The 22,335-nt window shown below is 43.1% G+C and overlaps 2 protein-coding genes across 2 annotated transcripts in view; one reads left to right on the forward strand and one right to left on the reverse strand.

Annotated features, from left to right (window-relative positions):
• The first annotated feature begins 906 nt into the window (after nt 1-906).
• Nucleotides 907-15,242, forward strand: nxph2b (neurexophilin 2b). The gene is made up of 3 exons (XM_060940607.1): nt 907-1,184; nt 1,289-1,396; nt 13,990-15,242. Exons 2-3 carry the CDS (start codon nt 1,337-1,339, stop codon nt 14,725-14,727), a joined length of 798 nt encoding a protein of 265 aa, XP_060796590.1. The 5' UTR covers nt 907-1,184; nt 1,289-1,336; the 3' UTR covers nt 14,728-15,242.
• A 2,126-nt stretch (nt 15,243-17,368) lies between these two features.
• Nucleotides 17,369-22,335, reverse strand: part of spoplb (speckle type BTB/POZ protein like b) — a 53,152-nt gene continuing 48,185 nt past the window's right edge. Inside the window, exons 12-13 of the mRNA XM_060941739.1 lie at nt 21,924-21,977; nt 17,369-18,400 (exon numbers count right to left, since the gene is read on the reverse strand). Of these exons, the coding sequence (XP_060797722.1) occupies nt 18,256-18,400; nt 21,924-21,977 (199 nt within the window). The 3' untranslated portion in view covers nt 17,369-18,255. The remainder of the gene's footprint in view (nt 18,401-21,923; nt 21,978-22,335) is intronic.

Consider the following 22,335-nt stretch of genomic DNA (forward strand, 5'->3'; position numbering starts at 1 on the left):
ATCTCAATCTTCAAAATCAGTATCGTGCTAATAGCATCAGCATTTTGGTTCAAACAAGTGTTTTTTGTCCATTTTAAACTATTACACTGAATTGAGTCAGGAGGGGGGCGGCACGGTGGTGTAGTGGTTAGCGCTGTCGCCTCACAGCAAGAAGGTCCTGGGTTCGAGCCCCGTGGCCAGCGAGGGCCTTTCTGTGTGGAGTTTGCATGTTCTCCCCGTGTCCGTGTGGGTTTCCTCCGGGTGCTCCGGTTTCCCCCACAGTCCAAAGACATGCAGGTTAGGTTAACTGGTGACTCTAAATTGAGCGTAGGTGTGAATGTGAGTGTGAATGGTTGTCTGTGTCTATGTGTCAGCCCTGTGATGACCTGGCGACTTGTCCAGGGTGTACCCCGCCTTTCACCCGTAGTCAGCTGGGATAGGCTCCAGCTCGCCTGCGACCCTGTAGAACAGGATAAAGCGGCTAGAGATGATGAGATGAGATGAGATGAGTCAGGAGGTTGACGCAGGGCAATGTTTTTGGTGCAATTTCAACTCTGTCCACTAGGTGGCGACTGTAGCACATAAACCTAGCCAGAAAGTCGTCTACCGTATTTAAGGTGGATTACAAAAGTCCATCATTATTTTTAAGAACATGAAGTCTATCTATGTATGAATTAATACAAAAAAAAAAATTAAAAAAAACCCCACTGAATTAGGTGTGTCTTTTGACTGGTACTTTGTATACTGTTCTGTCAGTCACAAATTGAAAATACTCCACTAGACAAACTAGTACTAATTATTAAAGCACATTATAGATAATAATTTCAATTAATTATAATATTTTAACGCTTTAGGGACAGGATACTGTCGCACTTGTGTGTGTGTCGTCCACAGAGCAGCAGCCTGTAATGAGATGCAGCGAGTTTTGCGGCGTCCTCTCTCGTGATTGGTTGAAAACTATCCGAAGTGGAAATCTCTGTCCAATCAGAAGCTGCGCGTGCAGCCATATGCGAAAGACACCTGGCTGCTCTCAGAGAGGCGAGAGCGAGTGAGTGCGCATGCGTGACGCGCACGAGCGGCAGATGAGGATCAGAGCGCTCGGGTGTTTGGAACGTCCGCGCGCTGAAAGCATGTAGACAGAGCGAGCACGCGCACCGCATCACCATGCACAGCTGGGAGTGAGTCACGTGACTCCAGCCTGTACAGTATGTGCTGCAGATTATAGGAAGTTTTTTTTTTTTAGCCTGATTTATTTAATTTAATTTATTTATTGTTTGTGTTTGTGTAACTTTTGTATGTTGACTTGCAGCCTGAAGAGCAGCTCCATCACTGGACCTGGTGTTTAAGAACCACATCCATGATTAAAGCCCTAAAGATGAAGCATCTCTCAGCTCTGCTGGTTTTGTCCTTGCACATGGTAAGATTTTCTTTCTTTCTTTCTTTCTTTCTTTCTTTCTTGTGTACATGACATAAAAATGGGTGACACTGCAAATTTTTTTTTTTGTAAACTTTAAATTTCTTGATGCACAATTCATGTGATAATACGGTATTTTTATTTTTATTTTCCTGAGCAGTTACTGTGTCTAAAATGGAAATAGATATGCAAAACTATATGCAAAGGAAGTAAACATAATAATATGACAGTACAGAGTCTCTAAAGTCCAGAAAGGTTATTTATTTATTTAAATAGCTTGTGCTTACAAGTTATTATCTTAATATCTAATATGAATATGTTAATTATGTATCTTGCGCGTACCAGTAATAATAACAATTTGTGCGTATAAGATTTTGGAAAGTTTTTTTTTTGATGAACTCAGCAGGTGAGGGTTTCAGAGCCCAGGTTCTAAAGCACATTTGAGTGTTCTCCCTGAATCAACACACACACACACAAAATTGATTCAATGAATCAGCTACATAAGAGTTGATGTGGGTGTGTGAGAGCAGGGAAAACACTTCACCGGGCAGCAGGACAGACAGGGCGTACTCCAGGACCGGAGATACACCTGCGACACTCTGAAATGCTTATCATGATGTAATTTCTACCAAGGATCTACATATATTGTCATATCGTCATGTTCCCTCATCCAGTTTGAGCCGCAGTGAGGCACTGATGCTGTATAAAATGTAGACAATGTGATAAGGAAGTGTCGCTGCTCTGCTTGATTTGTACAATACTATATATAAATAATGCATTAAACTATTCTTTTCATTTTTACGAATATTAAATATATTTGTGATTATATGATTACTTGAAATGCTGAGTCCGGTACACGCTAATCAAACAGCCTGTTATTCTCAGCAAAAAAGAGGAAAAAGACACTTCCAGTAATCCACAAATGAAATACAGAAGCTGGAAGTTAGGTCCTGAACTTCTATTCAGACTTTTATGAACATACATACAAGTATGTACATATGTACATACGATGGGCTCCTGATCGATTCGATTTGATCCCGTTTTCTCACATGCACTTGTTTAAAAATAATTTAAAGGGTACAGTGCAAGACAGAATAAGATGCGTTTTTTAGTCCTTTTACTGCTACTGCGTAATTAAATCCTGGAAAGCATTCAGTGCAGATGAAACATTCAGATAGCACTTGGGTGGAACATGCAGAACTGCAGCATGTTATATTTACCTAATCCGTCTCCTGAAGAAATCCTTAATCCACCGATTTTCCCCACCAAATTCTTCCTCGCAGTGAAAAGCAGGATGTATTTTCAGGCATTAATTTGGAATGGTGCATGTTCATGGTGAGGCCCAAACATGCACAAAAGGCAGGATTTAGTCTTTAAGCCAGTTAAATTACAAATGAGAACGACTCAGCGTCTAGTCCAATCTCAGCTTAATCCTTTGTTTTTCGCCTTTACTGCACCTTATTTATTTTTAAACTGTAATAAAATATGCTTACATTGGATTAGGTCTCATGATTAATCTCATGGTTTCTGAAAAGGCATTGATTATTTTCAGATAAGGGCTTACACTTGAGTAAAATGATTTCCCTCCATTTTTTGGGCTTGATTTTTCCCTTTTTTCTTTCTTTTTTTTACTAATTACATTGTTAGTCGAGTTGCTAAATCGAAATGAGAGATCAGAGCTGATAAAATATCACCATCAGGCTCTTTACCCCTGCGAGATTCTAAACCTGAACCTGAACCTACAGCGCCCTGTATTTAATTGTATTGTTTCACTTCAAACCTAATTCACCCCCGTTACACATTCCTGTTAGCCGGCATGCTTTTTATATTAGACTTCTTGATACAGGAATGCATGGTCTAATAATGAATGGCCTTACCGAATTGGTGGTCTTTAATAAAGCTCTAAACACTAACATTAACCCTGCGTTCTCATTCCAGAGAAGTGCTGTCAGGGTGAGGCATGCAACCTGCATAATTAACCATGAAAGAAAAACAGTGGGTTTGTGAATTGTGTTGTCTTAGTGATTGATGGCGGCTGTGTGTGTGTGTGTGTGTGTGTGTGTGTGTGTGTGTGAGAGGATAGTGCAGCTAATCTCATAGGCTGTGTGTGTGAATATGCACAGGTGAGGGCAGAGATAGTGCACATTGGGGCTAAAGCCTAATGCTGTATGAGGAAAGCTGGTGAACAGACTGGTCTTGTAGTGGACAAGTGCCTGGAGTAGTGCTGTCGTGAAGCAGCACCTTTCCACCTTCCAGCATTCTTTGGTGTCTGGTTTAGATCTTCTTCTTTTGGCTGCTTTTTTTTTTCCCCCTCACCGGATGCTCTTCCTGACGCAACCCTCCCCAATCTTCTGTCTAGGCTTGGGACTGGCATTAAGTATGCACTGGCTTGTGTAACCCCAGTGGCTGGGTATTTTACAGTGCCTTGCGAAAGTATTCATCCCCCTTGGTGTTTGTCCTGTTTTGTCGCATTACAAGCTGGAATTAAAATGGATTTTTGGGGGGTTAGCACCATTTGATTTACACAACATGCCTACTGCTTTAAAGGTGCACTTTTTTTTTATTGTGACACAAACAATAATTAAGATGAAAAAACAGAAATCTGGAGTGTGCATAAGTATTCCCCCCCCCCCCCCCCCCCCCCCAAAAAAAAAAAAAAAGTCAATACTTTGTATAGCCAGCTTTTGCTGCAATTACAGCTGCAAGTCTCTTGGGGGTATGTCTCTATTAGCTTAGCACATCTAGCCACTGGGATTGTTGCCCTCAAGGCAAAACTGCTTCAACTCCTTTGAGTTAGATGAGTTGCATTGGTGTACAGCAATCTTCAAGTTACACCACAGATTCTCAATTGGATTGAAGTTTGGGCTTTGACTAGGCCATTCCAAGACATTTAAATGTTTCCCTTTAAACCACTCTAGTGTCACTTTAGCAGTGTGTTTAGGGTCATTGCCCTGCTGGTTCGTGAATCTTCATCCCAGTCTCAAACCTCTGGCTGACTCAAACAGGTTTTCCTCCAGAATTGCCCTGCATTTAGTGCCATCCATCTTTCCTTCAGTCCTGACCAGCTTTCCTGTCCCTGCAGATGGAAAACATCCCCACAGCATGATGCTGCCACCACCATGCTTCACTGTACGAATGGTGTTCTCAGGGTTTGCGCCACACATGGCATTTCCCATGATGGGCAAAAAGTTCAGTTTTAGTTTCATTTGACCAGAGAATCTTCTTCCATGTGTTTGGGGAGTCTGCCACATGCTGTTGGGCAAACTCCAAACATGATTTTTTTTTTTAAGCCATGGCTTTTTTTCTGGCCACTCTTCCATAAAGCCCCAATCTGTGGAGTGTGCAGCTTAAAGCGGTTCTATGGACAGATACTCCCATCTCTGCTGTGGATCTTTGCAGCTCCTTCAGTGTTATCTTTGGTATCTTTGTTTCATCTCTGATTAACGCCCTCCTTGCCCGGTCTGTGAGTTTTGGTGGGCAGCCTTCTCTTGTCAGGTTTGTAGTGGTGCCATATTCTTTCCATTTTGCTATAATGGATTTAATGGTGCTCCGTGGGATATTCAAAGTTTGGGATATTTTTTATAACCCAACCCTGATCTATACTTCTCCACAACTTTGTCTCTGACCTGTTTGGTGTGCCCTTTGTTTTCATGTTGCTTGCTTAGTAGTGTTGCAGAGTCAGGGTCCTTCCAGAACAGGTTGATTTATACAGACATCATGTGACAGATCATGTGACACTTTGATTGCACACAGGTGGAGCTTAATCAACTAATTATGTGACTTATGAAGTGAATTGGTTGGACCAGCTCTTATTTAGGGGTTTCATACAAAAGGGGGTGAATACTTATGCACACTCCAGATTTCTGTTTTTTCATCTTAATTATTGTTTGTGTCACAATAAAACAACAATGTGCACCTTTAAAGCTGTAGGCATGTTGTGTAAATCAAATGGTGCAAACCCTCCAAAAATCCATTTTAATTCCAGCTTGTAATGCGACAAAACAGGACAAACACCGAGGGGGATGAATACTTTTGTAAGGCACTGTAGATGGGATCCTTATGACTGTGAGAGAACATGTAAACACCACACAGAAAGGTCCCCGTCGGCTGTGAGGCGATAAGGCTAATCACTACACTACCGTGCCACCGGTGTCTGCTTTAGATGCTCCACATCAATGTTCTCACCTGAGGAACCATCTGAATATGCTTCCAGCATAGGTGTGCTAACTTGACAGAAGTTTTGGCCCATTGTCCGTGGTAACTTCCAGTGCCAGTCCACAGCAGGCCAAGTGTCGACCCAATCACTCCTTGGATCACCTATGGCCACATCATATCAAGAAATCTACCACGTGACACATCATCAGCATAGATTGACATTTTACTTATCTTGCTACAAAATCTTACCTGCTCAATATGAGGTTTTTCAGCAATCTCCCCAAATCTCTAAAGACTCAGTTAACTGGATCATTAATATATCTACCCATTTGTTATCACCGTCAAATCAATTTCAGTCCATTTTTCAAAATAAACAATGTAGGACAGTTAACATTGGATGAATCTTTTCTTGCTCTTCTTTCCTTTGACAATGCTACAAAAAAACGCTAGTACTTTACCATCGTCCATCGAGCCCTGACTGCTCTCTCACTGCCTAATATATCCCACTCCTTGACAAGTGCCCTTGTAACGAGATATTCACTTCACCTGTCAGTGGGTTTGACTGTTATGGTGGTACAGTGGTTAGCACTGTCAGTTCACAGCAAGAAGGTTCCGGGTTTGAACCTCACGGTTGATGGAGGGTGATTAATTTTCAGATAAGTAAATAAATTTCACTTCCAGCATGCAGTGGTTAGTACCTTCCAAAAGTGGCATTGACTTTTGCACAAACTCCTAAAAAAGTTAATGCTGGCTAAAACAGAAAGGTGTCAGCATTAACTTTTTCAGGAGTTTGTGCTATGGTAGCTGTTCTTTGGGATTGGACCAGATGGGCAAGCCTTCGTGCCCCATGCGAATAAGTGAGGCTTTGACACCCATAACCCTGTCGCCAGTTCACTGGTTGTCCTTTCTTGGAGCACTTTTGCTAGGTACTAACCACTGTATACCAAGAACACCCCACAAGATGTACCATTTTGGAGACCCAGTCATCTAGACATCACAATTTGGGCCTTGTCAAAGTCGCTCAGATCCTTACGCTTGCCCATTTTTCCTACTTCCAACACATCAACTTCAAGAACTGACTGTTCTCTTGCTGCCTAATATATCCCACCCCTTGACAGGTGCCATTGTAATGAGATAATGTTATTCTTCACTTCACCTGTCAGTGGCCATAATGTTATGTGGTTAATTAGCTTACACTATTGAAAACATGAAAAAAAATGTAAACTTGACTGTACATACAATTGACTGTAGAAAACATGAATGGTGTATCATCTCTTAAAAAGTGAAGCCAACTTGTATCTAACTGCGAGTTGGCCTAGTGGTTAGCGTGTCCACCTCTTGACCGGGAGGTCGTGAGTTCTACTCGTGGTTGGGTCATACCAAAGACCATCATAAAAATAGTACCTACTACCATCTGGCAAGGCACGCTGCAATACAGATGCAAGTAGGGAAGTCAAACTCTTGCAGTTACCAGAGGACCGGCCCCCCCACTGTATAGGCAAGAGGCCAAGGGCTATTGAAACGGAGATCAGCGCCGCACCCATACGCCTTAAGGAATTGGTTAGTACTGGGACAAGAGACTGCCTGGGAAGACCAGATTCTGGCATGAGAGGGACTTTGACCTTGGATCTAGCGCCCCTGCTGGCTGGTTGCAGTACATTTTTAGCCATGTGTTTCGTTGACAAAACAGCTTTTATTTCCATGTCACTTTTCTTATCGAACCTGTCTTTTCATGTACAGTGTCTCATTCAGACAGTTAATTTTCCCTATGATGATGTCTGCACATTTTTATTTCGCTATATCGTTATTCTACTATATCGTAAGAATTGGGAATGAAGTGATTGACAGTCTTGGCTGGAAGTGACTGACTGTAACCATCCAGCTAACTTCACCACAGGAATGTATTTATCATAACATTGAGGTGCACACAGATACACAGGCCAGATGACTGACCACCAGATCAGAGAGTCATGGGGAGACACTGAATAGATCAGTGATACCAACCCTCAGATATTCTTTAGCTTGGTACAAATGAAGGTCCAATGGAGGCCAGTACAGCATTTGAAAAACAGGAGAAACTTAGAGGTTAAACACAATGTGGTTGAAGGCTATAAAACTCATTTGAACAAGGCAGGCGAGTGCGAACTTTGAGAACTCACTGTGATCATGGACACATTGCGATCTAAAATAGTGATGCTAAGAGCAGTAAAAAACAAAGGGGGGGTGTCCAGGCCCAAGAGATTTGCAGGTAGTGTAAAAATTGAGAAGAAACTAAGACAAACCATATTTTTGGAATCTTGTCTGAAAGGTTTGGCATTGGATATTTACAGTGCTGAGCGTAAATGAGTGCATCCCCTTTGAAAAGTAACATTTTAAGCAATATCTCAATGAACACAATTTCCAAAATGTTGACAAGACAAAGTTTAATATAACATCTGTTTAACTTATAACGTGAAAGTAAGGTTAATAATATAACTTAGATTACACATTTTTCAGTTTTACTCAAATTAGGGTGGTGCAAAAATGAGTACACCCCACAACAAAAACTACTACATCTAGTATTTTTATGGCCTCCATGATTTTTAATGACATGGAATGAACAAGTTGGCGACATTTTGCAACATCAATCCTTTTCCATTCTTCAACAACGACCTCTTTTAGTGACTGGATGCTGGATGGAAAGTGATGCTCAACTTGTCTCTTCAGAATTCCCCAAAGAAAATAATTTCTTTCCACCACAAAGGTGAAGGCTACAAGAAGATCAGCAAAGCTTTACTTATCAGTCAGAACACTGTAGCAAAAGTGGTACAAAAATTTAAGAAAGATGGAACTGCAACCATCTCACAGAGACGTCCAGATCGTCCACGGACGTTCGACAGGAGCGTCTTCTGATGAGAAGTGTTGAAGAAAATCAGCATGCAAGTTCACTGCAGTTATCTAAAGAAGTAGAAAGCCACACTGGGGTGACTATTTCCCGTGACACAATACGGCGTACACTGCAGAGGAATGGCATGCATGGATGCCGTCCACGAAAGAAGCCTCTCCTAAAGCCCAGGCACAAAAAAGCCCGCCTAGAGTTTGCCAGGGCCCATGCTGACAAAGATGAAGACTACTGGGACTCTATACTCTGGAGTGATGAGACCAAGATAAATGTTTTTGGAACTGATGGCTTCAAAACCGTATGGCGTCGCAAAGGTGAGGAATACAAAGAAAAATGCCCGGTGCCTACAGTGAAACATGGTGGTGGCAGCGTCCTTATGTGGGGCTGCATGAGTGCTGCTGGTGTCGGCGAGCTGCATTTCATTGATGGCATCATGAATTCACAGATGTATTGCTCTATACTGAAAGAGAAGCTGCTACCATCACTCCGTGCCCTTGGTCGTCGTGCACTTTTCCAACATGACTAAACACACATCTAAGGCCACTGTTGGATTTCTGAAGAAGAACAGGGTGAAAGTGATTCAGTGGCCAAGTATGTCTCCTGATCTGAACCCAATCGAACACCTATGGGGAATTCTGAAGAGACGAAAAAAAAAAAAACCTTAATTCATCACATGCACACTTCAAGCATAGTGAAATTCTTCCTCTGCATTTAACCCATCTGAAGCAGTGAACACACGCACACACTCAAAGCACTGGGCAGCCACACCAGAGCGCCCGGGGAGCAGTCAGGGGTCAGGTACCTTGCTCAAGGGCACCTCAGCCCAAGGCCGCCCCACGTTAACCTAACTGCATGTCTTTGGATTGTGGGGGAAACCGGAGCACCCGGAGGAAACCCACGCAGACATGGGGAGAACATGCAAACTCCGCACAGAAAGGCCCTTGCCGGCCGCTGGGTTCCAACCCGGAACCTTCTTGCTGTGAGGCGACCGTGCATTCCACTACACCACCGTGCTGCCCATGACAAGTTGAGCATCACTTTCCATCCAGCATCCAGTCACTAAAAGAGGTCGTTGTTGAAGAATGGAAAAAGATTGATGTTGCAAAATGTCGCCAACTTGTTCATTCCATGGCTAGAAGACTTGGTGCTGTCATTAAACATCATGGAGGCCATACAAAGTACTAGATGTAGTAGCTTTTGTTGTGGGGTGTACTCATTTTTGCACCACCCTAATTTGAGTAAAACTGAAAAATGTGTAATCTAAGTTTATATTATTAACTTTACTTTCACGTTATAAGTTAAACAGATGTTATATTAAACTTTGTCTTGTCAACATTTTGGAAATTGTGTTCATTGAGATATTGTTTAAAATGTTACTTTTCAAAGGGGGTGCACTCATTTACGCTCAGCACTGTAGAAGTTTTTGTTGCAGTGTCCTTCCATCCCAAGACACCGGGTTAGCAGTATATGTTTAGGTAAAGTTTTATATAGCCCGAGAGCCACTACACTATATGGTAAAAAGCATGAGGACACCTGATGCACCTAGGGTGCATCAGTTTCCCCCTAAAAATGAAAAGTTCCTCCGATCATGATGCATTTTTGTTTTTATGTTCCTTTTGGTAAGAAAACACACTGGGTGAAATATTTTGACAAGTTTAATGGTGGCACCAGGAGCTCAAAGTTATGGAAAAAGCTGCTATTTTATGACTTTTATGACAAAATTTCGATCACTTTTCATGAAACGTTACGGCACCTTATAGAGTATACCAAATATCTTAGATCCACATTTTTAGTACATATTCTAAATATATTCTCAAGCACAGTTTGAGTTTTAGCTGTTCATTGAATCATTGTTCAACTACTTTTAAACAATACAAATGTATTATGAATCACATTAATGCTTCTCAATCCCTTGCAAAGGTTCGTAACATGATCTCTGGGTCACAAGGAATCAATAAATGGAGTCCAACATTGTGATTCAAACCTTACGCCAAAACATAAAATAAGAGTTTTTTGGCAAAAAATGAACCTCATGGTGCCACCATTAGACTTTTGAATACGGTCAAAAAATTTTACAGGATGTCTTTATTGGTGAAAAGGAACACCCGAACAAAAATGCATCAGATTTTATGAAAGTGAGGGCGACTGATGCTCCCTATTATACCCATATGTGCTTGTAGAACATCCCATTCCAAAGTTGCTGCTATAACAATCTTCATTCTTTTGGGAAGGCTCTCTAATGTTGGAACATGGCTGTGGGACTTTCTGACATTAGTGAGGTCAGGCACTGATCTCAGGCGAGACGACCTGGTGCCTGGAAGGTCCATATATGGGTGTGATAGTCGGGTGTCCTCATACTTTTGTCCATACAGTACAGTACGTCTAACAAGACTTTTGGTACCATGGATTTACCTGGTACTGCAAGGAACAAGCAGGTAGGAGCATAAACTCCATAAAACCTTAACAATTTATTTCTCAGTCTTACACTTACAAACACAAAAAGACCAGACCCACTTTCTGGACATAGAACCAACCCCGTGTTGGATTCCGATGCTGTAGCTCTGTATTAGGTGTTGATAGACTAATGTACGAATACATTCACTAGTCAAAGAGTTGGGGGGAGTGGGAGAGGATGAAATAACAAGGCAGATAGTCAAGAAAGCAAGCTAAATATATTTCAGACTGGATAAAACCAAATCTTTAAACTTTCCACTGTCATAATTATGTACGCAGCCAGTTAATGCGATGCAACACCTACATATAATTCTAAGCTTAAAGCTAGGGTAGGCAATGTTGGAGAAAGCAGCAAGAGTAAGCTAGATTTTGAAAGTACCCAACTGGAAAATCCCACCCCCTCCCTTCAGGCTTCACTCCAAAGCCACTCCTTGAAAACACATGAACGCGCACTGCCTGACTACTGCTGGAGGATGAGTCCACAACAGAGAGAGCACTGAGGAGCGTAGCATAGCACATCGTTGTCATATCCAACTACCTCATGTCTCGTTCACATGTAAGAAAACACCTCATGTTATCATAATGAATGTAAACAAAGAACATGGTTATTGTAAATATTCAAAGCTGTTGACCAGCTCGCTACCTTTAGCAGTATGTCTGCCGAGCCTTGTGGAAGACTCCGGTCACAGGCAGTGAGTGCACGGGCAGAGAGCGCACAGGTAGGCAGGCAGGCAGGTAGGTAGGCCATCCTATCGTTTCATTCGGGCTGAATGAAATGATTGGACGGGCTTTTTAGAACCCTGAGACTGCCACAGATAACAGATTTTTTTTTTCTTCTCACTGTCTGGGTGTTTGATTTATTCACTGCTGTCGGGATGTAAAGAGAATTTCAAGAATTATCACAAAAATGGTTCTAAAATAATTGATTTACCCTAGTTTTAATCCTCTTATATTTTTATATTAATGATTTTGTTAAAGGGGAGCGGCACGGTGGTGTAGTGGTTAGCGCTGTCGCCTCACAGCAAGAAGGTCCGGGTTCGAGCCCCGGGGCCGGCGAGGGCCTTTCTGTGCGGAGTTTGCATGTTCTCCCCGTGTCCGCGTGGGTTTCCTCCGGGTGCTCCGGTTTCCCCCACAGTCCAAAGACATGCAGGTTAGGTTAACTGGTGACTCTAAATTGAGCGTAGGTGTGAATGTGAGTGTGAATGGTTGTCTGTGTGTCAGCCCTGTGATGACCTGGCGACTTGTCCAGGGTGTACCCCGCCTTTCGCCCGTAGTCAGCTGGGATAGGCTCCAGCTTACCTGCGACCCTGTAGAGGGATAAAGCGGCTACAGATAATGAGATGAGATGAGACTGTCTGGGTGTTTGATTTATTCACTGCTGTCGGGATGTAAAGAGAATTTCAAGAATTATAACAAAAATGGTTCTAAAATAATTGATTTACCCTAGTTTTAATCCTCTTATATATTAATGATTTTGTTAAAGGGGGGTGGCACGGTGGTGTAGTGGTTAGCGCTGTCGCCTCACAGCAAGAAGGTCCTGGGTTCGAGCCCCGTGGCCGGCGAGGGCCCTTCTGTGTGGAGTTTGCATGTTCTCCCCGTGTCCGCGTGGGTTTCCTCCGGGTGCTCCGGTTTCCCCCACAGTCCAAAGACATGCAGGTTAGGTTAACTGGTGACTCTAAATTGACCGTAGGTGTGAATGTGAGTGTGAATGGTTGTCTGTGTCTATGTGTCAGCCCTGTGATGACCTGGCAAGTTGTCCAGGGTGACCTGGCAAGTTGTCCGCCTTTCGCCCGTAGTCAGCTGGGATAGGCTCCCACTTGCCTGCGACCCTGTAGAAGGATAAAGCGGCTAGAGATAATGAGTAAAATGAGATTTTGTTAAAGAAAAAAAAACAAACAAAACAGCTTTCCTCATTGGGACCAGAGAAATGTCCCGACAAGGTCAAAACTCAAATATTACGATCCTCGTAAGGACGTTTGGAAGTGGTACAGTGGTGTAGTGGTTAGCACTGTTGCCTCACAGCAAGAAGGTTCTGGGTTCGAGCCCAGCGGCTGGCTGGGGCCTTTCTGTGTGGCGTTTGCATGTTCTCCTTGTGGGGATGCTCCAGTTTCCCCCACAGTCCAAAAACATGCAGGTTAGGCTAATAGTGGCTCTAAGGCCAAGTTTACATTAGACCGTATCTGTCTCGTTTTCTTCGCGGATGCACTGTCCGTTTACATTAAACCGCCTGGAAACGCCGGAAAACGGGAATCTGCCAGGGTCCACGTATTCAATCTAGATCGTGTCTGATCCGATGCTGTGTAAACATTGAGATACGCGGATACGCTGTGCTGAGCTCTAGCTGGCGTCGTCATTGGACAACGTCACTGTGACATCCACCTTCCTGATTCGCTGGCGTTGGTCATGTGACGCGACTGCTGAAAAACGGCGCGGACTTCCGCCTTGTATCACCTTTCATTAAAGAGTATAAAAGTATGAAAATACTGCAAATACTGATGCAAATACTGCCCATTGTGTAGTTATGATTGTCTTTAGGCTTGCCATCCTTCCACTTGCAAGTGGTAAGTGATATGCGCTGGGATCACACACACAGCGGCTCAGTCCCGAATCACTGCTCGTGCACTTCACTCGCGCGCTCTGTGAGCTGCGCAGGGCCGGAGTGCGCACCCTCCAGAGGGCACTCGCTGTTCAGGGCGGAGTGATTTGGAGCGCAGGATGCCTGCGGAGCCGAGCGTATCCGTGTATCGGTGTTGCTGTGTGCACGCAAATCGTTTTAAAAACGTTAATCTGATGATCCGCTGATACGGTCTAATGTAAACTTGGCCTGTTGACAGTGTGTGTGTGAATGGTTGAGAGGAGAAAACCTCTATAATAATCCAGGAGAAGGCAACGGGCAACCATTAGACACTTTGATGGCTGAAGCTGTCAGAGTGGCGACGTCACTGTAGTGATATGCCAAAATGGATGGAAGGACATTTGGCCCGCTAAGATTTTAACAACGCGCGCGCGCACACACCCCTTCTGCATGGGTTAATCTTGCATATGTGCAGTAGAAAGGAAGTTTGACATGAGGTAACCACAATTTTTCTCTGCTTTGTGTCTAAAGGTTATATGTGCGGCAGAGCCTGGTGCAGCAGTAGGCCCGCTAGGATGGAGAGAGAACAATAAGGATGAGAGCATTTCTCAGCATGGGTCGCACTCGGATATCCTCAAACCCCTGCGGCTTTTCTCACACCTGTCCTTAACCAGTGAAGCCTCCCAGCAGCTTGCAGTACAAGACCTATGGGCCTGGCTGTTTAATCGCACAGAAGAGAACGAACAGAGTCTGGCTCGAGCCAAGCGGCGACCCATTGTCAAGACAGGCAAATTCAAGAAGATGTTCGGTTGGGGTGATTTCCATTCCCACATTAAGACAATCAAGCTCAACCTACTCATCACAGGCAAGATTGTTGACCACGGCAACGGTACGTTCAGCGTCTACTTCCGTCACAACTCCACAGGCCTCGGCAACGTCTCGGTGAGCCTGGTACCGCCCTCCAAAGTTGTCGACTTTGAGATCGGACAACAGGAAACTCTGGACGTCCCGAAAGACACCAAGTCCTTCAACTGCAGAGTGGAGTACGAGAAGACCGACCGGAGCAAGAGGACGTCCTTTTGCACCCATGACACAGGCAGGGTGTGTTTCCAGGAACAGACGCAGAGCCACGTCTCCTGGCTCTGCTCCAAGCCCTTTAAAGTCATCTGCATCTACATTGACTTCTTCAGTGCCGACTACAAACTGCTACAGAAAGTCTGCCCGGACTACAATTACCACAGTGACATGCCTTATACTTCAATGGGGTAGAGACACGAGAAGAGCTTAAAAAACGTCAGAATGTCCGTCATCACAACCCACTTCTCCTTGTAGCCTCCTTGTGACGAGTGGGCAAAGAAAGTAACGTTGAAGGACCTGCTTCGAGCAAGCCTCACGGAGAAGGTACAAGAAATGTACAAAAACAAGCAACGTTTTGTCATTCCACCTTTTGATAACATTCCTTGTTTTGCATGTTCGGACCATTCGAAAATGTTGTAACAGTATTTGTAAATTTGATCGTACAACTCGACAGTACTTCAGTGGACATACATCCTCACGTGAGTGTAACAATGTTCATTCACTCACAACCATGTTACCTTATCAGATATCAGATAAAATAAACTCGACCATCTGTTTGTGACGTCCGTTATGACATTCCACGCTTCAGTGTGTTCAGTGACGTCTTTATGTTGTGTGCCAAGAAAGCAAGCTATGATGTAATACGTTCTTTCGATTCATTCTGTACAATTCATGCTGATCATTAAAAACGTGTGACCCCCGGACAATTACGACTAACTCTGTTCTCATGATTGTTATACAGCTGGTGTTTTGAACACAGGCCTGATTAGGGATTCTGTAGCACAACGCAGATAGAGAAGGCAGCAGTGAAAGAAATGCAGAAAGAAACCGAAGGCGAAATAAAAGACTTTAGGAAATAAGGCTTCTCAAAAACCGCACACGCAGCATAGAAAGGGTTCAAATCGATACCTTATATGATAACAGTTATCACCGATTATTGATTAGGGCTTAAAAAGCTATAATTTATTTTTTTTTTTTTTACACGTCATTCACAGTGCACTTAATAACTGCTGTCCATTCACTGTATAGCAGCAATATACAATAGAAACAGTGATTGTCGAAGGAACACAGCGAGATGAAACTCTGCTCTTGGAGATGTAGTGAGTAAGGGCCCGGGCCCGCAACACCGAGAACTATACTGTACCTGAATTTAGTTCCAGTCTGGAGCGGCCACACCACAACTATAGTCCTGACTATAATATCAGTTGGTCCTGACACTCAGGGAAATAAATGCATGCAACTTAGGAATAGTCATGGAAGTTTTTTCCAAGTAATAGCATATTATTCCGGGTCATACTGTACAGCTTGGACTCCAAAACAACCCATGCACACACTCCGGTGGATGAAAAAAAAAAATACAGATAGGTCACAGACTACCGAAATATTATAATAAAAAAGAAAATACGGAGTGGTTACAGATTTTAATACAGATGCTTATAATTTACGGATTGGTCACGGACGTTTCAGTATATTACAGATTAGTTACCGATTTCATACGGATCATGCATTACGGATTAAAGAGCCTATTTCACACCTGGTCCCCTTTAAAGGAACCAGACTCAGTCCTCTTTAAGTGGACCAACAGAAAAAGAACTGGGTTCTTTTTGTGTTCACACTGTGAATTTATTACAAAGAGGACTGGGTTCTCTTTCTGGTCCAGTTAAGCTTTGATGGGGCCTCAGTCCTCTTTCTGTTCACACCAGGTCCTCTAGAGCCCTCAGACCCCCAGTGCACGGAATTCTGGGTAATTTTCTCTTGAATCAAAATGTCTGCTGCCATGCTTGCCCTGCTGTATTCTTTGATCAAAATAGTGCGGGTTAAGGAAAATAAATTTATTCCAACGGCTGTGGTAAGTTGCAAAAGGAAGTTGAGTTTCCCTGCTACAGTTCCGTGACCAACTACGGCAAACGAAGAAGGTTAAACTACAGTGAAAAAGGCGAAGTGAACCCGGTGCGCTTTTTGTTCACAATGCGCAGATTAGGCGAACCGTACCGTTGATTTTTAGCGAACCGTACTGGAGGTGGTCTCAGTTCGGTTCGCTTTAAAGGGGTCTGGGTACGGTTGGAGTGTTCACATATGCGCAAAAACTGCTGAGTCATCGATCCGAGTTCGGTTAGATGGCTGAAAGGGACCAAGTGTGAAAACACCCTAAATGTTAGGACTGCTGAAGTTAATAAGTAAAATATCTTACCTGCATTTATACATTTAATTTACTATTGATATTTCACAGAAAATCACATATCCATGAATAAAAGATTTGTGCTTTGCATTATACCCATTTTTTATTTTCCATGATGCAACAAGGAAAAATAGCACGTGCTCAGACGTGTAAACAATTACCTGATTGGTCAGATGTTTTAGCGGATCAGGTCCAGGCCTAGAAAAACGGCTCCAGAAGCAATCTCACCAATATGGATAAACCCAGGCCTGGGCTATAGGGATCGTTATCGGTCTGGTGTGAGCACCGACCGATTTATCGTTATTGTGGGACCGGGCTTTAACCCTACAGCTGATTATAAAGGTCTAAACCGATAACATCAAGACTACTGTCCATCTACTGTCTCTATGGAGTTTTGCATGTTCTCCCCATGTCCATAACGGTTTCCTCTGGGTTCTCTGAAAACCGTGACGGCAGATGGACTGACGAGACCGCGTCCCTAGGTGTGAATGTGTGCGTGCGCGCATGGTGAACTGGCATCCCATTCAGGCTGTCTGTACCTCACACTCCATGTTCCCACTGGGTTTTTTCAGTTACCGAGAATAAATAAATAAATTAGACCATAAGCAATGGGATTGTTTTTGGTATTTAAAGTCCAAAAATAAGCAAAACTACTTGTGTTTTTTGTGTTTTTAATTTCAAAGCAATAAATCAAAGTTCTTTTAAACCACAATACATTTTCCAAACACAAAGAACTCTGCCATTTCATCGAGTAAGCAAAGCTGCTAATCATAGAAAATAAAACTCCATACAACTAAAGTCAAAAATAAGTCTGTGTGAAAAGGAAAAAAAAGTCTTGTAAACAATATGATAAACAAATCTTCATATTTACCCAATAGTTAAGGAGGTGCAAAATATCAACATGTTCAGTTCTGCTTTCCATGTAATACTCAGAATTACATACTCCGAAAGAATGCATCACATTTCACCAAGTATTCTAATGCAGAATCTCAGTTAATACTTACGCCCATATTTACTGATGTTAAACACACTAGTAAACATTTTTGAAAACAACATGGGCAACATCGTTTTTAAAAAGAAGTGTCGGAGGAAACGACTTGACGTGTGGATCTGTTTTTCTGAGTTCACACACCCTCCTTTTTCCTCCCTTTTGTCCTCCAAGATGTCAATATCACAGGCAGGGCTTTAACATTCTGGATGCCAGTTAATGTGCCCCTGTTGACAACACTTCACAGACAAGGGACCTAAACATCACCTTAAAACTACGGTGTTATGGAAGAGTTAGTGCAATCTGGACAGGCCTGGAGGGGAAGGGCATGTCCTTTAAGGCCATTTATCAAATGACACATCACTGAGCAGAGAGAAGCCAGCTCGGAGGCGGCCATTTTAAAGCTGGTTCCTTCTTCTTCTGCAGTGAGCAAAGAGCACTGTAAGCTAGTGCAGTCCTCCAGCTGGGCTTTAGTAAAGGAGAAGGGAGTGAGAGGGTACAAAGGGAATCAGGGCTGGCTGCTGCATCTTTCTAAAGTGTGAGACGCTGAAGGTCAGGACTGCTTGAGCCGTTTCCTGGGCAGGCCGAACGGAGGGCACTGGGCTGACGCGAGGGCACGAAAGGCTTCAGCCACTAGGTGAGGATGGGACTGGATCATAGCCTTCCAGCCTGCAGTCTCCATGATGTCCGCTGCATGACTGAAGGAGCAAGAAAGAAACCGAGTAAGTGACTTCAGTAATGAGCACTAACGAGAGCTTGGTGACGCTTTAAACAAACAAACAAAAAAAACTTTACACTCGGTTACAAAACTGAATTTACAAGCTTCAATATAAAATCATGGCTTAAAATCATAAGAATGCTCTGAGAGCACAATATCCCCTGCTGGAAACTCTGCCATAATGCGCACGGGCGCAGATAAAGGGTGGGATTCGTCCCACCCAGATTTAAATTCACCTCGTTCGGTCCCCCCCCACTTATAGGGAGGAAAAAACGTCTATGCTGTCTTTCTTTGCATAAGGCAAACCTCACGGAAAAATCAAAAGACTAATTACTAGTGCTGTCAAGCGATTAAAATATTTAATCGCGATTAATGTCGCGACAGTCATAGTTAACTCGCGATTAATCGCAATTTAATCGCACATTTTTGTCACATAAACCATTGTAATTCTCTTATCAGCATAAAAAAGTGAATGGGCTTGCCTTGTACCAACGTTTTTTTTTATTGCAAAGCATAACACGTCTTGACACAGCCACTGCAAAGTGAAACCTAAGCCGAGCACCGGCGCGGGACTAGCAAGAGAACCATGAGTGAAATGATCTACTGCTTGAGTTAGTCTACAACTCTAATCAGAGAGACAGGTTACACAGTGACGGTAGGCTTGACATGCTTGATTATAATATAAAGTACACTATTATATTAAGTTTAAGTTGTTCGTTGATAAATATTGCATTGAATCTGATCTTTACTGTTTCAGCTCACTTAACACATTTTGTACTTTTACACTTTCTGCCTGTTGATGCGTCGCGCTGTCCAATCAGAGGCGGCCAAATTTGCATATTACAGGAAGGATTTCTGGGATAGCGTTGAGTTTACAGTTCAGAGGGATCTGGCTTCTTTAGACGCTGTCTTCTTAAAACTGAATAAATATTTAAAAAGAGCCAAATGAGCCAGTCTTTTGAACGGCTCTTTTCAAAGAACGGATCACAAAGATGCGGATCCCATCAAAGAGCCATAAATCCCATCTCTACTAGCGCGCCCTGCCCGCGCTGGTTCTTTGGGGCAGGAGGGCAGAGGACTCTGGCTGTGCGGGGCGTGGCATTACAGTCTAGCTGCTATCGGTTTTCTAAGCAAAGTCTCTGTTCCAAATTCCTGGCAGTTTCAAAAGCTTATGAAAAACCTACATCATGTCACAGAGCATTAATCTCGTGATAAAAAAAAAAATTATCGCCGTTAAAATTGAGTCAAGTTAACGCGTTAATAACGCGACATTTTTGACAGCACTACTAATTACCATTCGGTTTATTGAGGTGCACAGCAGTACAGACATAGTTGCAACAACTCACGGTTGGTTGAGCTGCGCAGACTGCGAGCTCGATTGCTATGGTTACCCACAACAAGTTTGACAGGCATATCGGGGACAGCTCCTAGTTCAGGACCCCAACACGGCATGATGAAGGGTGCCAAACCGAAAAGGCAGAAAACGATTGCATCGTTTTTTCAAAAAACAACGACTAAGTAAACTGTGCCTTACTTCATCACATCACCTTGCAATTTTTTGATAATGTCGTAGTGAAAGTAAAATCGTACGGAGTAGAGATGCCTTTCTGGTAGCCTCCTTCTTTCGGTGGCAGCCTGTAGATACAGTGCTCAGAAGGCAGTTTTAATGTTTAATCTGGCGTTCCCTGCCATAATTTCAGCGGGCATATTGTTTCATAAGGAAACTTTGCGAAGAGTTGTTGACTGACTGCCGCTCACGCAACACACAGGCATAGTTAGAAAGTCAGGATGCACTGGTTTACACTTTACACACACTCCCAGCCCAGCCTCTCGCTATGGTTAACAGTTGGAACAGCGGTTTTAAAACTAGTTTTGCAGCTCTATTCCTACTCTTTATTTATTAGTAGGCCTAAGCTAATGGTTGCAGGGATGAAGGAGTGATGGCTTTTTTGTCTTAGCTGAGTAATGTCGCCACCCTGAGGGCATCAGAGTATATTCCTCGCACAACACATGTTGGGGGTGGGGTTGGTTTGCTGGCAGCTTTGTCCCCCCCAGTTCAAAAAACGTATCTGCGCCCCTGATAACACGACTGAATTGAACGAAACTGTAATATGCGTATTACCGATATAACAAAGAATCCTGTCAAGTTACGTGAAATTCCTCCAAATATTGTGAGAGGAGTTGATTTCAGAAGGTGAGTACCTTTCCCGGGATGGACGGACATCGCCTTGACATAATCCCCCTTCGGGCCTTTTAGCCAGCGAGGGATAAAAATTGTGAGGGAAGTTGATTTCAGAAAGCAAGGTCACCTTGATGAAATTGCCAAAGTACAAGTTTGTTAATAACCAAGGGCATAACTGGTAAAAAAATTCGCCCAAATTAAATGAAATTTCAATCTGCGCATCACTGTCATATAACAAAGCCTTCTGCCAAGTTTGATGAAATTCCTCCAAAAATTGCAAGAGGAGTTGATGTCAGAAGGTGAGCACCCTTCCTGGGACGGACAGACAGACAATCGCCACGACATAATCCCCCTTCGGGTCTTTCGGCCAGCGGGGGATATTCAAAACCGCTGTCTGAACAATTTCGTCTCACGTTCTGTAACGTCTATATTACAGAATACTTCTAAACTATAGTCATCTTGTGCTGTGTTGTGTTTCTCGCTTGTATGCAAATCACTTAGTGAGGAATTTACAATACCTGCACCAATCGCTAGATTCATAATTAAGCTGTTCATTTTATTCGTAGGATAAATAAATGTAAATACTTGCATAATAATAGCTCATTGCACAAGCTGCTGAAAATGATGCCTTCATGGTGCGTTCATGTGCTATGGGAATTATGGTAAATACCAAACGCCGACATGGAAAGCACACATGAACGCCCCCTCTTGTGGTATTTTCCACTGGGCAACTCGTAGAAAATTTTGATACACGAGTTGCCGACATGAGATGAACTTTAACCTTTTCAACATGGCGGCGAGCGGTACAAGACACTTGAATGGTAAGCATTGTACGCTACTAAAGTTTTTTTTTTTTTACTAGTACTAGTGGGTAGTTTTTGGCGTCTATGCAATGTTGCGTCATTAACAAGTGTAATATAATACGTTAGAAATCCGTTTCCTTTAAAAATGTGTTGTTATGGTTTGTTTTTACCTCTCCAGAGCAGACGCTATTGCTAACGATAGCTAACTAACTATTGCTAACTAGCAGTCCGCATCCTTTATCAACAACAACAAAAGCATGTGAACACAACACACTGGTAAATACCACTTCCCAACTGGAAAATATCATCTTCCCATAGCGCATGAACGCAGCGGCAGTCTCCACCCTCTCAAAATCAGCCATATAATCCAAAGATTAGCACAGATTATATTACACATCAGCATTTAATTACACCATCCCTCATTCCTAGCATCCCCGAACAGATCATCATCATCGCCGCCCAGCTTTAATACTGACTGCTGGGATCAGAATATGGCAGCAGAACATGCGCATACGTACTTGCTGTTCCAGTTCTTCCCATCCTTACAGCCCAGTTGTCTGAGAACGCTGCATCTGGAGTGGAAACGGGTAGTGTTACAAAAATTACAGCACTAGCATATGTGACCACCACAAACAGCACAACATGTTAAAGTTTTACTCCTCTGACAACTCTAGAGATTAAAAATCCAATCCCCCCCCCCCCCACACACACACACGGGGAGAAAAGAAACAAAACAAAACACTAAACTGTACTTTTCCATGTCACAGTTTGGCACCCTGACCTTTAATGCGTATCTGAAAATGTAGCTATAACGTACCTTTCGAAATAATTTAAGGTCCATAATTGGACTGTATAAAGGTACACTTTATGCACTAGGGTGCATCAGTCGCCCTCACTTTCATAAAATCTGATGCATTTAGGGCTGGGTTC

Source organism: Neoarius graeffei, chromosome 15 (genome assembly GCF_027579695.1).
Source record: "Neoarius graeffei isolate fNeoGra1 chromosome 15, fNeoGra1.pri, whole genome shotgun sequence".
Lineage (NCBI taxonomy): Eukaryota > Metazoa > Chordata > Actinopteri > Siluriformes > Ariidae > Neoarius > Neoarius graeffei.